At 48.8% G+C, this 15231-nt stretch overlaps 1 protein-coding gene across 1 annotated transcript in view; it reads left to right on the top strand.

Moving 5' to 3' along the window:
- Positions 1-155: 155 nt before the first annotated feature.
- The window catches only part of SHB (SH2 domain containing adaptor protein B), a 157770-nt gene continuing 142694 nt past the window's right edge, over positions 156-15231 (top strand). The window contains exon 1 of the mRNA XM_081894405.1: positions 156-1311. Within this exon, the coding sequence (XP_081750531.1) occupies positions 619-1311 (693 nt within the window). The 5' untranslated portion in view covers positions 156-618. The remainder of the gene's footprint in view (positions 1312-15231) is intronic.

Raw genomic sequence — 15231 nt, 5'->3', positions numbered from 1 at the left:
AACAGCAACGAAGCAAACCCACTGGCTGGCGAAAAAGCGCACCCAGCCAGGCAGCTCATTGGTCCGGCCTCTTCCCCTCGCCGCCGCCGCCGCCACGAGGAAGGGGGGTGGCTCTCGGTGCAAGAGGCGCCTCCCCGCCGCCGGTGCGCGCTGAGCGCAGGCCAAGCTGCAGCAAGCGAGCGCCGTGCGCGCGCGAGGGAGGGAGAGAGAGAGACAGAGAGCGCCAGGCGACGGCGGCGGCGAAGGCGCAGAGAGAGTCTCGGGCAGCCCCGGCGCGGAGGGCAGGGCGGCCGGTCGGCCAAGGCGGAGCCGCGCCTGCGTGCGTCAGGCCCCAGCTGTGGCAACTCGGCAAAGTTCCGCCGAGGCTGGGCGAGCGGCGCCCGGGAGGCGAGCCGAGAGCGAGCCGGAGCTCGGGCAGGAGGACGCACGGCGCTTTCCCCGGCGCGCAGGGCGAGCGCGCCGAGGAAAAGTTTGTGGCGCGGGCGGCGGAGCGGTGGCGCCGGCTTCCCATGGAGGGAGCGCAGCCCGAGCCGGAGAGAGGCAGCGGCGGCGACGGCTGCGCGCAGCCCTGAGCGGCGACCGGTTCCCGAGGTGTCTCCATGGTGTCCCCTCGTCGCCATGGCCAAATGGCTGAATAAGTACTTCAGCCTGGGCAACAACAAGACCAAGAGCCCCCCGCAGCCGCCCAGGCCGGACTACCGGGACAAGCGCAACGGCACGGCGGGCTCGGGCGGCGCAGGGCACCACGGCCACCATCACCACCACCACAGCCACCACCACACGTCGCCGTGCTTCCCGCGCCACGACACCAGCGACCTGCTGCGCGCCTACCGCGCGCAAAAGGAGCGAGACTTCGAAGACCCCTACAGCGGGCCGGGCTCGTCGCTGCGCAAGCTGAGAGCGCTCTGCCGCGCCGAGTACTGCGCGCCCGAGGAGCTGCTGGTCGAGCCGCCCGCCGCCGCCGGCCCCAAGCCCTTCTCGTCGGCGTCGTGCTGCGGCGGAGAGGGCGGCGGCGGCGGCACCGGCAGCAGCAACCCGGCCGTGGCGTCCGCTTCGCCGCAGCTCTTCCGCAGCCACAGCGAGCGGCGAGCCGCCACGCCGCCCGACGCCGCCGCCGTCAAGTACATCTCGCCCAAGCACCGGCTGATCAAGATCGAAAGCGGCGAGGGGGGCAAGGGCAGCGGCGGCGGCGGGTCCCCAGTCACCTGGAGCCCGTCGGGAAGCGGACGCAAGAAACTCAACAAGTGCCCCGAGCAAGCGGAGGGCGGCGGCGGCGGCGGCAGTGGCGGCTCCGGCACCAAGAAGGAGAAAGTAAGTGAGCTTGTCAGCCTGGTGGAAACCCGTCTGCCTGGTTCGCGAGGGTGGCAGAGGCGCTTGAGGTCTCCGCACCTGGCGCTGATTCACACGTGCATTCCTTTCCCCCATCGCGACGCGCTTGTTGATTGGCAGGTGAATGTGGGAACGGGCTTCATAGGGAGTGAGGTGACCCGGAAGCTTCCGTCCATAGGAACAACTAGGGGCCGAGGTGCCTTCGCCGCCACCCCAATAAAATATTTGAGCCCCCTTCCCCCCAAGTTGATGGGCATTGCCATTCCAATTGTGTGTGTGTGTGTGTGCTGCGTCACGTGATCGATTATGCAGGGCCCCTGCCCCCACCCCGCATGTTTCATTCAAGTTGGCACCCCTGCTTCCATCTGGGGGTGGTGTGTTTAGTAATGGCTCATTCGCACGTGCATAGTCACAGGGCGACTTGCATACGTGACCCTGCTCTTCTGGAATGGCAGCTGGATGGGAGACCTCCTATTGAAAAGCAGAGCATTTGAGGCGATGTGAAAGAACCATTCCGTGGTGATAACTCTGTTGGGTGCCCATTTGTATGTGTAAATCCGCCCTCCTTGTTGTGGCTTTCATCAGATGATTGGCATGCTTGTGTGAACCAGCGCTGTGTACCCGCCTCTCGCTGTTGCACTCTTATCTAGTGTCAGTGGCATGGAGGCACACTCTGGAACATAAAAGTGATACCGACCAGACAGGGATGAACAGAGAGGATTAACGTGGTAGGGAATGTATTCAGAGACTCTCTGCTTATGGCAGACCAGTTACAACACCAATAACCTATTGTGGCTTTTGAACATAGAAAGACCCCAACTTGCTCAAAGCAGGGGCTCTGCTTGGTGAGGTTTCCTTGCAGCTCTTTGTGTACAACAGACGGGGAAATAATCTGTCTCTGTATTTTATCAGTCTAGTAACCCTCTTTCCTTGAGGAACTGGCACGGTTTGTCCCAAGTGATCTTTACAATTGCTGTTGGGTAGCTTAGGCAGAGAGGTGGTGACTCTTTCCCAGGCCCATCCTGCAAGCTCGTGGCTGAGTCAGAATTTATGGCCATAGCCTTCCCTGCCCAGGTCTAGCATACTATCCTCTATCTCACATGCTGGGTCACCCAGCTAAACTCCTCTATTTGCATGCATCAGTTCTGTGCATTAGGCAGGCGACTGTTGTTGCCTTTGTGCTGGAATAGAGACTTCTGTATTTAAGGATCTGTTTTTAAATATATGCACAGTGGTACCTTGGGTTAAGTACTTAATTCATTCCGGAGGTCTGTTCTTAACCTGAAACTGTTCTTAACCTGAAGCACCACTTTAGCTAATGGGGCCTCCTGCTGCTGCTGCACCGCCAGAGCACGATTTCTGTTCTCATCTTGAAGCAAAGTCCTTAACCCGAGGTACTATTTCTGGGTTAGCGGAGTCTGTAACCTGGAGCGTTTGTAACCCGAGGTACCACTGTATATATATTTTCAACAAATACAATTCAAACAATCATAATTGGTGAGCAACAGCTGCTCAGTTAGCAGTGGCAATTTCTGAGCATTGGTGATTAGTTCCCTTTATTGTTCTTCGCTTTCTTTCCAAGGTGGAGCATTCAAAGCAGAGATGTCAGTTTTCTCCCAAGCGCACTTTCTTAAAGTAGGTGCCGGTTATTAAGTCTGTCACACCCACCCAGACACTTCCAGCCCCAGCACCTATTACACAGCTGTCAAATCTAGAAACTCTATTGTGTAGTGTGTGCATACATGTGTGGCTTGTTTATTGACCCAGCCCTCCTCTGGCTGCATCCGTTCCTGAAGCAAGCACTTCAACTATTTGTCTTTCCTCTCTCTCTTTTCCGGGCGACCCATGTTAACAGCAGAGCTTCTAAGTGGCATTTCTTTTCACGAAGGTGCTGCATCTCAGCTTGGGAACCAGACCTAGACATTTCAGGCTTAGCAGGTCTTTGAGCGACTGTTCTAGTTTTGCGATGGGTAAATTACAGTCGTTGCCAGTTTTGCCTTCCTTCGCACTGTGATTGGATAGGTCTGAATTCAGAACTTTCCGACCACAGAGAGCGCGAGATGCTAGGGTTACTCTGGTCAACCCTCAAGACAGTCTTAGGGGGACAGGAAGGGTGAGGGAGAATGGTATATGGCCAGTGATTCCTTGGCCTTTTCTGTCTAGGACAGGGGTCTGCAACCCGCGGCTCCGGAGCCGCATGTGGCTCTTTTACACCTTTGCCACGGCTTCGGGGCGGATACTAGCGAGGGGAGGAGGCGCATTGTGCGCCCCGACACTCCCCACTGTGGCAGGCGCTGTACTGGCTGTGATGTCGGATGGGGGCGGGGCGTGCGTTAGTCACGCACCGTCCCGATGTCACCTTCCCGCCCGCCACATTGTAAGGGGCATGTACGCTGGTCACTCTTTTGAAGGGGAGTGAAGAACACACACACACAAAAAGGTAACTTGTTAATTTAACGTTTATTTCTATGAGGAGGTGTAATTCTGAGGGGTCAAACAAAGAAATAATAAAAAAATGACAAAAAAGTTATTTTTATAATGACGAGTTTTGCGGCTCCCAGTTTTTTTTTCCTTCGGAAACGGGACCAAGTGGCTCTTTTTGTCTTAAAGGTTGCAGACCCCTGGTCTAGGAGGACAAATTGCCCTGTGACTCAGCCGCTTTTTATATCTGGCCAACTGAAAGCCGGCGTGACTCCCTGCAATTGTGTCAAGGCCATGCAACAGATAGTGGCTGTGTTTTTTCAGATCTGTAAAAGAGAAAAGACATTTTGATCCCTCAGATAAAGCACTAAGGAAATAGGGCTTGTTTGTACGGCAATAACCTGAGTCATATGCAAAGCATTTCTAACTGCTTGAGTCAGTACTGACGCTCTCTGTTCAGGGATAGTTTTTTTTAAAGGTGTGAGCATCCAGGCTTTTTAAGGGTAGGTCTGCTGTCGCATGATTGTGTATAATTTTTGTGCCAGCAAACGTAAGAGAGAAATGATTTAATTGGTTTGGGTATTATGGTAAACTAGCACATGTAATCTCTTGCAGTTTAAGGAAAACCTTAGAATCAGGGGCATATTTGAAGAGGACTGCTCACAGTCCCAGCCCTGGACTTTGGAGGTTCAAATCTGAAGTTTTCAAAACATGCTTATATCCCAGGAGAGGGAGTTTTGTGGCCTGTTGGTCCTGATGACTTCGAAAGGTGATAATCATGCAGATAACTCTGAAACCATCTGAAGTAATGGACGGTTTCATCACTGCTTGAGCAGGATCCAAGGAGCAGCTTTAGGCAAGGGTCTCTTAATTCCTTTTTTGACATTTATTTCTTTGAGAAACATACGTTGTGCCTTCAGGGAAACCCATTCCACATTGACTTATCTGCTGAGGAACTGTTGCATGTCTGCTGTGTTGCAAAGGATTCTGGGGAGTCCTGTGACCCACCCCAGTTCATGCACAGGGCTGGATGAAGAAGGCAACACTTACAACCCTTCTTCAAGGACTCTCTAAAAGTACAATAATATAAAAATTCAGTTAACATCAATAACTCATATCTGAAAAATGAGTCGCTCTGAAAGTTTTCCAACCCTACAATATCCTTTTGAAGAGGAGGTGACCAGAACTGTCGCACCATAGATTTGTATAATGGTGTTGCAATGTTTTCAGTTCCTTTCTTAAACTCTTTGTTCCCAAGTAGGCATCCTCTGTGCTTTCTACATCTGGGTTTGCTGGACCTTTAACCACCATCCTCTGTGCAAGGAGAATGTGACCTGTATTTCTTGCCCAATAATCCTCCTGTAACTGCACATGGCATCTGATGCTCAGGGCTTTGACTGACAGCATTTCTAGAGTTGCCTGCAAGGTTTCCCTTGAGATCCTTCCGTAGGAGATTGAATCCAGGTCTTTCTGCATACAAAGCAGGCATAGGCAAACTCGGCCCTCCAGATGTTTTGGGACTACAACGCCCATCATCCCTGACCCCTGGTCCTGTTCACTAGGGATGATGGGAGTTGTAGTCCCGAAACATCTGGAGGGCCGAGTTTGCCTATGCCTGATACAAAACATCTGCTCAGGCACTGAGCTTATGTGGCTCATACCCTGCCACCTCCTCCCCAATCATTTTACATTGCTCTGTTTTGGGGGGTGGGACAAACATGTGCGCACATGTTTTCAGAGGGCTCAAGTGGATGTAAATATTTGGACTGTGTGCACACGATCGCTTAATTGTATCCAGCAGTCGTGGAGGTTTGGGAGTCAGACCAGATAAAAAAGCAAGGGAGAAGCAGATGGCGATAAGTTTGATAGAAATATGCGTAAATAGAGGAAGGAACTCGGTTGTAGAGGTAAGGCAGAGATCAAAGTTGAAAGGACTGTTATCGGTTGCAACATATTTATGTTGCTGGGCTCTTGCAGAGGGAAGGTATCATATCAAAGCAAGCAAACGCTAGAGGCATAAGCAGTAAGCATCTGCTTTGTTCAGAAGTATTTCTACATGTTTACCCAATGTTGCAATCGCCTATAGGTCTAGGACATCAATGTCCAAACTGGCCTGGATATGAAGATGCAGTCCCTTTCTGGAGCTGTGAATACGGTACTGCTGATGTGGAAAGAGAGACAAGCAGTTTTATAACTGGTGATTTTTGTCCAGGGCAGGAACAGGGAACCTATCACCTTCCAGATGTTATTGGATTCCAGCTGCCATCATCCTTGGCCATTGGGCATCTTGACTAGGACTCCAAAAACATCTGGAATGCTGGTGGCTCCCCATTTCTGGTCGAGGGAAATGGATCTAATCTATAGCACTGTGTTTTGTGCATTCTAGAAGTCATGGTCTACTACACGAAGCCTTTCCAGAGTTCCTTGGTGAAAATATTAGCATGCATTTTATTTATTAAAGCTTCCCAAATTATGTCCTGCCCCAGCAGCTGCAGTGTTTCAGATGTGCAAAATCTGGCCCTTTCTGCTCTTTTTGTCCTCTCACATCAGGTATCTAGGAAACTCCGTAGAGTATCTTGGATACGCTTTCTTTTAGAAATTGCAGCTGGAAAGCCAGTGTCGCCCTGAACATGGAAGCTCCTGCTTTCAATGGGATCCACATCTGGATGCATACAGTGGTACCTCGCAAGACGAATGCCTCGTAAGACGAAAAACTCGCAAGACGAAAGAGTTTTTAGTTTTTTGAGTTGCTTCGCAAGACGAATTTCCCTATGGGCTTGCTTTGCAAGACGAAAACGTCTTGCAAGTTTGTTTCCTTTTTCTTACGTCCCAGGCGCCGGGCGGCCGCGCGGACGAGTCACCGCTGGCGGGAGCCTCGTCTGTGGGCGCCGCCGCCTCGTCGCCTCTCCCTTCCAAATCCTGCGCGCAGCACCCGTACAGGATAGCCAGCACCAGCAGCGCCAAGAGCAGCATGGCCAAGAGCAGCGCGGCGGACTTTCTGCCCACGTAGAAGCCCGAGCGCAACTTGACGGTCATGGTGGCCGGTTGAAAGCGAGGGGGGGAGCCTGAGCGACTGAGGAAGAAATTCAGCACAGGATCCGTGCTTCGCAAGACGAAAAAACTCGCAGAACGAATTAATTTCGTCTTGCGAGGTACCACTGTATTTGAATGTGCATCCCCTTTCTAGCCAGCTTGCACAAGAGTTACACATCCTGCTGCTAATTATTTGTTTCCCTGCCTGAAATTAATGGAAGGGAATCAGACTGGAATTTGAATATCAGATCATTATCCTGCAATGGTGGAACTCCAACTCCAACACTGGAAATAACACTTGCTGTGTTGCCACATTATCTTAATTTCAGAGCCCACTGTGGAAGAGGTCCTGTTGAAGTTAATGCCAGTGCTGTTTGAGCTGTTAAAGAATTTCGAAGTCAGTCCTCGGTGGAAGGTTGCAGTCAATGGAGGGGCAAACCTTTGCTGAGAGACACGGAGCCCAGATCATTGACAGGGCTGCGGCTGGCTAGGACCGCTGAGAGTTGTACAGTGGTACCTCTAGTTATGAACTTAATTCGTTCCAGAGGTCCGTTCTTAACCTGAAACTGTTCTTAACTAGAGGCGTGCTTTCGCTAATGGGGCCTCTAACTGCTGCTGCGCCGCCAGCACACTATTTCCGTTCTCATGCCGAGGCAAAGTTCTCAACTCGAGGTAACTCTTCCAGGTTGACGGAGTTTGTAGCCTGAAGTGTTTGTAACCTGAGGCGTTTGTAACTCGAGGTACAGCTGTACAGAGTTATTACAGTGGTACCTCTGGTTAAGAACTTAATTCGTTCTGGAGGTCCGTTCTTAACCTGAAGTACCACTAATGGGGCCTTCCACTGCTGCCGCCGCGCAATTTCTGTTCTCATCCTGAAGTAAAGTTCTCAACCTGAGGTACTTCTTCCGGGTTGGCGGAGTTGGCGTTTGTAACCCGAAGCGTTTGTAACCCGAGGTACCACTGTAGTCTGAAACTTCACACTGGGGAAGGCTGATTTGAAAACTGAAAACCAGAATTCTGAAGTGTGTGCCTGGAAGCTGGCTAGGTAGCACTACTGGAGCAAACTGGGAAAACTGCTGGAGCAACAGGCTGGTAGCCATTAACATTCTTCTGACGTGCTGCCATGCGGAAGTGTCGGGTGTGTTCGCGGATGCTCTTTCGGTTTGTATGGGGCAACAGTGGTGTGGCTGACACCCCACACAAGCCGAGTGTTCATGCTAGAGCTTGCCCCAGGATCCTCTTGCCATATGCAGGGCACTCTGTGGCTTGGCTGATGTTGAGAGGTTTCACAACAGACAAAGGGGTGTGGGAAGGTTCCTGCAGTTTAAAAAGCTTCCGATCTTCTGTACGTAGTTCTAATCCCTTTTGGGTGGCCTCACACTATAGCAGTGACTTTTTATTCACGAACACTGGTGGGTGGTAAGAAATATATTATTGCTGCTGTTACTACTACCACTACTAGTTAGCACTTACATTGCACAGGTGGCACTGTGGTCTAAACCACTGAGCCTCTTAGGCTTGCCTATCAGAAGGTCGGCAGTTCGAATCCCTGCGACTGTGTGAGCTCCCGTTGTTCTGTCCCAGCTCCTGCCAACCTAGCAGTTCGAAAGCACACCAGTGCAAGTAGATAAATAGGTATCGCTGTGGCGGGAAGGTAAACAGTGTTTCTGTGCGCTCTGGCATTCGTCACGGTGTTCCGTGCGCCAGAAGCGGTTTAGTCATGCTGGCCACATGACCCAAAAAGCTGTCTGTGGACAAACGCCGGCTCCCTCGGCCTGAAAGCGAGATGAGCGCCACAACCCCATAGTGGACTTAACCGTCCAGGGGTCCTTTACCTTTTACATTTTATACCTTACATTGCACTTTAGTGTCCAAAGCAATACACATGCAGCAATTACATTGCTGCTGTTCTTCCAACAATCCCTCAAGGTAGGCCAGTAATATGTCCTCTGTGTTACAAGTGGAGGGCTGAGGCCAAGAAAAATGGCTTGCGGCTGATTAGCTCATAGCAGAAGCAAGATTTGGAGCAGGGACATGTGAGGCCATCTCCTAGGCAATATGCTGTACCGTCATTAATATACATTTATGTATTTCTTTAAAGAAGCTAGTGCAGTCCTAACCTTGTCCACCCAGAATAAGAAGGTAAAGGGACCCCTGACCATTAGGTCCAGTGGTGGCCGACTCTGGGGTTGTGGCGCTCATCTCGCTTTATTGGCCGAGGGAGCCGGTGTACAGCTTCCGGGTCATGTGGCCAGCATGACTAAGCCGCTTCTGGCGAACCAGAACAGCACATGGAAATGCCGTTTACCTTCCGGCCGGAGTGGTACCTATTTATCTACTTGCACTTTGACATGCTTTTGAACTGCTAGGTTGGCAGGAGCTGGGACTGAGCAACAGGAACTCATCCCGTTGCGGGGATTAAAACCGCCGACCTTCTGATCGGCAAGTCCTAGGCTCTGTGGTTTAACCCAAAGCGTCACCTGCGTCCCACCCAGAATACCTGGGCTTAAATCCTATGGAATTCAATGGATTGTAGCCTGAGTGTTTTACGCAGTGCAATTTTTTTAGGAAAAGAGGTGCCAGAACTCACCTTCTTCGCTCTCTTTGAATGGCAATGGTGCCCACCTGAGAGGTGCCAGAACTGAGTTCCCACAGCTGAAAAAAACCCTGGTTTTACAGCAGTTTAAAGAGTGTATCAGCTGCAGAGTTCCATCTCCCCGGTGATGTTCATTTGTCATGTTGATGTCATAGTGCTAAATATTTCCCTGACCTCACACCACTTGGTTAGCTGGCACTTACAGGATTGGTGGAAATGCTGTGATGTCATGCCTTGTGTTGTCTTTAACGAACTGCTGCCAGGGAGGTGCAGAAGGGAGGCGGAGGCAGCCCTAAACACCGGTGAGAGCCACACGGGCCACATTCTCACCATACATTTAAAGTGCTATGATGCCACTTTAAATATTCAAGGCACCCCCAAGGAATTCTGGGAGCTGCAGGTTTTTAAGGCTGCAGAGAGCTGCGAGGAGGCCCTTACTCTCCCGCAGAGATAGAATTTACAGTTTCCTAGGAAGAAGGATTGATTGCTAAACCCTTCAGAGAATTGCAGTTCCCAGGATTCTTCTGAGGAAGCCACGAATGTTTAAAGCAGTGGCATAGTGCTTTAAATGCACGGTGTGATTGTAGCCTCAATGGGCTTTTGAAGGCATCTTATACTCCCCACTCACTCCCCAATATCTGGAACCATCACTGGTAGGGAGTGGGGCAGAAAAGGAGACCAGGCTACGTGAGGGAGCATCAGGAAGAGGTCTTCATAAAAGAATGGGCTGTGATCGTTTGTTTTTTTAAAATTGTAAAACAGGAAAAAAAGGATTCCTTTTGAGATTTAAGGCAGGGATGGGGAAACTTGTGTCCCTCTATATATGTTATTGAGCTGCCATTCCCATCCCCATGCTGCCTGGGGCTCCAACAACATTTAGAACATTATAAGCTCCTCACCCCTGATTTAAGGAACACAATTTTTGAAAAGGTCTCCAGTAGTCTCTTTTTAAAAAGAAGAAAGAAAAGGTCCGTGGAAAGGAAAAGGAAAGGAAAAGAATGTTACAGGACTAATAGGAAATACAGTACAGTGGTACCTCTGGATACAAACAGGATCTGTTCCGGAGCCCCGTTCGCATCCAGAAGCAAACGTAACTAGTGATGGCACGTCTGCGCCCGCGCGCGTCGCTTTTCGCCACTTCTGCGCATGCGTGTGACGTCATTTTGAGCGTCTGCGCATGCTCAAGTGGCAAAACCCGGAAGTAACACGGAGCGCAACTCGAACACGCTCAACCCGAAGCGCATTCAACCTGAGGTATGACTGTATATATATTCTGCCCCAGTGCGAGCTTGGGGCACAGATTCAGTGGGGAAGACCCTCCTGTGCAAGCCCCATTGAAATGAATGGGGCACACATGACAACTCTCTTGCACTCATCTCTCATTCTTTTCAATGGGGCTTGGCGCTAGTTGGGGTTCCCTGTGGATATCGCACGTGGCAAATGGTATAAACCCACATGTCTTGGGGAGCAGAACATGAAAGTATTGGGTGGTGGCACATTTTTAAGGCGATAAATTACGTCCTGTCTGCATGTAATTCCAAAATAAATCACCTTGTCAGGGTGAAGGAAGATTAAAGCTCTGATAAAATATTTATTGCCGTGTCAGTCGTCTACCTTTTGAGTCACTGACTGGAAACACTTAATTCTTTCAGGGAAGTGAGTGATTACATTGGAAATATTCATTCATATTGCAGTGTGTGTGGTTTTTTTTTTAAAAAAAACAGACTTAAATTTTACTTTAAAGTGCAGTGCCATTGGCAGGTTAGTGAAATTCTAGAGCATCTGGATATGTAGCACAGCTTCAGAAAAGAAATGAGTGAATGTCAGACAAAGCTGAAGTCCTGTGAGAGGCAGTGTGGTGTAGTGGTTAGAGTGTCACTATGAGTGAAAAGACCCAGGTTAAATCCCCCTCAAGACACACGCTGGCTATTTAGCCGTGATAATAAATGTTCACTCAGGACACAAGATGGTATAAAGGCTATAGAGTAACATTTCTTGAAAATAAATCTGCTATTGCGCTATTAAGGTATGAATGGGGCATTTGTTAGCATTTTATTTTTGTCTGAGACCAAAGACATTTTTTTAAAAAATAGGAAAGGTTGAATTCTTTTCTGAACTATTGAGCAAAGTTTCTCTGAACTCTGAAGACACAGATCCAACAATGGAACTTTCCTTATTTTCCTGTTCAGGGACTTTTGATGATATTTCTGCTAACTTTTGTAGGAGTGGACTTCCTCAGCGTTAGCTATTACAAAGGAGAACTACAAAGCGAAGTTTTATCTGCTTCCGCCCCAGTTGTGGCAGTGAGATCTCTCTGGCTTTTCTAGTGCCCAGAAAGTGCCGAGTGGGGGGGAAGTGGGGCAGCCTGGCAGGCAATGCCAAAATGCAAGTGGTCATGAAAGTAAAAGGTAAGGTAAGGTAAAGACCCCTGGACGGTTAATTCCAGTCAAAGGCAACTATGGGGTTGTGTCGCTCATCTTGCTTTCAGGCCAAGGGAGCCAGCATTTGTCCACAAACAGCTTTCCAGGTCATGTGGCCAGCATGACTAAACCACTTCTGGCATAACGGAATACCGTGACGAGTGCCAGAGTGCACAGAAACACCGTTTACCTTCCCGCCACAGCTGTACCTATTTATCTACTTGCACTGGTGCTTTCGAACTGCTAAGTTGGCAGGAGCTGGGACAGAGCAATGGGAGCTCATCCCATTGTGAGGATTCGAACCGCCAACCTTTCAATCGGCAAGCCCAAGGGGCTCAGTGGTTTAGACCACAGTGCCACCTGTGTCCCCGGTATTACAGTGGAACCTTGAGTTGCGGACGTAATTCGTTCCGGAGGCACAACTCGAAGTGTTTGCATCCAGAAGTGCCATGTCTGCACACACGCACTGCACGATTTAGCGCTTCTGCGCATGCACGAGCGGCGAAACCCAGAAGTAACCATTCCAGTTACTTCTGGGTTGCCGCAGGGTGCAACTTGAAGAGACATAACCTGAAGCGGACGCAACATGAGGTATGACTGTAAAAATATGTTCTAAGGAATGAGGTTGGGTTCACAGGTGTAAAAAGAAATGTGGAATTTGGCTTATTTGTTTTATTTCTTTGGGGTTGTTGTTTTTTGTACACCACCTGGGGATGCCAGGTGAAAGACAATCTAAAAATATTTAAATAAATAAATACATTTCCTTTATCAATAATTGCTCTAACAGGTCAGGAGTCCTGCATAGGCCAGAGAGATAGAACAAGGGATACCGCTGCAGCACACACAGTACATGAAGTTTAGAATAAAGGGGTGTTTATTATTTACCAGGACCTAGACCTTTTTCCAGGTCCCCATGTATTTTTTTAATGCTTGGTTATATCCCATGAATCTTGTGAGATTTAGAGCTTATTACATTTTTAAGAGAGTCCCATGGACTGCAAGAAAATCAAGCCTATCCATTCTGAAGGAAATCAGCCCTGAGTGCTCACTGGAAGGACAGATCCTGAAGCTGTGACTCCAATACCCTGGCCACCACATGAGAAGAGAAGACTCCCTGGAAAAGACCCTGATGTTGGGAAAGATGGAGGGCACAAGGAGAAGGGGACGACAGAGGACGAGATGGTGGGACCGTGTTCTCGAAGCCAGCAGCATGAGTTTGACCAAACTGCAGGAGGCAATGGAAGACAGGAGTGCCTGGCGTGTTCTGGTCCAGGGGGTCACGAAGAGTCGGGCACGACTAAATGACTAAACAACAACAGCAACAGCATTTTTTATGTCACCCTTCCTCCAAGGAACTTTAAATGGATCTCCCTCACCCCAAACACACAGATTTTATCTTCACCACAATATTATGAGGCTGCATCCGCACAATACATTTAAAGCACACACACCCTAGCTAAGAATCCTGTGAACTATGGTTTGCACGGGATAGTGGGAATTGTAGCTGCAGGAGCAGTAAATTGCAGTTCCCGGGATTCTTTTGTGGGAAAGAATGTGCTTTAAATGTACTTTCAATGTATGGTGAGTATGCAGAGTTAATAACTGGCCATGGGCATTCAGTGAGCTGAGATCTGAACACAGGTCTTCCCAGTTCTATGTCCAACACTACCCATTGCTCCATACTGCCCGAACGCTTTTTGTATGATCCGATTAGAGTCTGTCTTCAGGGATTTAGATCACTGTGCCATATATAATATTTGAAAGTTCTTTTATTAGGTACTGATTTATTCCCCATTACTTGAAAGGCAAATCCTTCAATTGCTGAGACAGGCAAAAGACCGTTCCTTTAGGAATATGTGACTTGATTTAGCAGTGAAAAAATTCATACTCATCCTTCACTGACAAGGAAACTGTGCTTGTGGCAGGTTTATAAGGTGGCCTTGAATAACCTGTCTCTTTTTTAAAACAGCTAAAGAATCCAAACTTGTTGGGAAATGAAGCTGTACAAGAAAAACAGGTATTGGGTGAATAACCAGGCCCAAACATCTAAGACATCCCAGATGTTCACAATTGCACGATCTCTGCGCAGGTCTCCCAAGTGGATTTTGAGCACAGTTGCAGAACTGTAATCTCTTAGATTATCTTTTCTGACCAAAAATGTTAGGAACTCATTGTGGCTGGCTCATTCAACAGTTCCTTGCACTTTGCAGAACTGTGTTGCAATGGAGACCGAGATCTCCTTGATTGTCTGGGCTCTGGTTTCAGAAGTAATGCAAAACCACGATTTCCTCCTGCTAGAACAGGCTGTGGCAAATCCTGCAAACAGAGGAGGTTCAGAGTTTCCCATTTACTGTTCCCCATCACGTTTGAATGTGGGAAACTCTGGTTTGTTCAAACCAAGACCAAACATGATTTCAGGCCCTCCCCCCCCCTTTAAATTAATGGAAAACTGCAGTTGTAAATTAGAAATGAGAGCTTTAAAGTTCCTTTGCATGTACAGGAGAATGGGGAGACAGTGGAGGAAGCCAATCAAATATCTTGCTCATTGTTAGCATAACAGGAAACCTTGGTTCTCAAGGAGCACTTTTCATGTGTCGCACAATCTGGAGGCTTGAACCCGGAACTGCATGGCTTGTGGCGAAGATCTAGCACAATGAGCTGTTCAGGAGTCTTTTATTTGCATTCAAGGCCTCTGTTTGCCCACGGACGACCCTGGGTGTGCAACATTGGATTCTAAGTTTTACACATAGAAGACCCACAGAAATGAATGAGCATGGCTAAGTTAGTTTCGTTAATTTCCGAGGGTCTACTGTGAATAAAACTTAGTTGAATACCACCCCAAAGAAAAAGGTATTTTGTCCCCCGCACTGCCCTGAATTGCATATTGAGATGCATGTCAGCAAGGAAATTTCACATCTCCTGGGTTGATTTGACCAACCTGTGTTGACGGGAGCCAAACAGATTTGCATGTAGTTTGGAATTCATCAAGTCGCACATCTTTGATTGCTTTCTAAAACATACTCCTAATACAGTGGAACTTCGGTTTTCCAGTATAATCCATTCCGGAAAACCGTTCAACTTCTGAAACATTCAAAAATGCTTTCTGGAAGCATTTACGTCTTGAAAACTCAATATGGAAGCCACGTGGCACGTTTGGCTTCCGAAAAGCGTTTGAAAACTAAAGACTTCCGGGTTTTCGGCATTCAAAAGCCGAAATGCTCCACTTCCAAGACGCTTGAAATCCGAGGTTCCACTGTATTTGGACTAGGGAAAAATAAAGATGAGAAATCACTCTCAGTGAACACCATGAGATTTTCAAAAGATTACCCCTCCCCTTTCTCCTAAAAGCACATTTCATTGTGCTCTTTTGAAACCAAGGCTGTGATCTTGTGCTACTTGACTGTGGGAAGTCTGCAACATGTGGATTATACC

Source organism: Podarcis melisellensis (genome assembly GCF_964234715.1).
Source record: "Podarcis melisellensis genome assembly, chromosome: 17".
Lineage (NCBI taxonomy): Eukaryota > Metazoa > Chordata > Lepidosauria > Squamata > Lacertidae > Podarcis > Podarcis melisellensis.
This window is presented reverse-complemented; position numbering and strand designations above follow the sequence as displayed.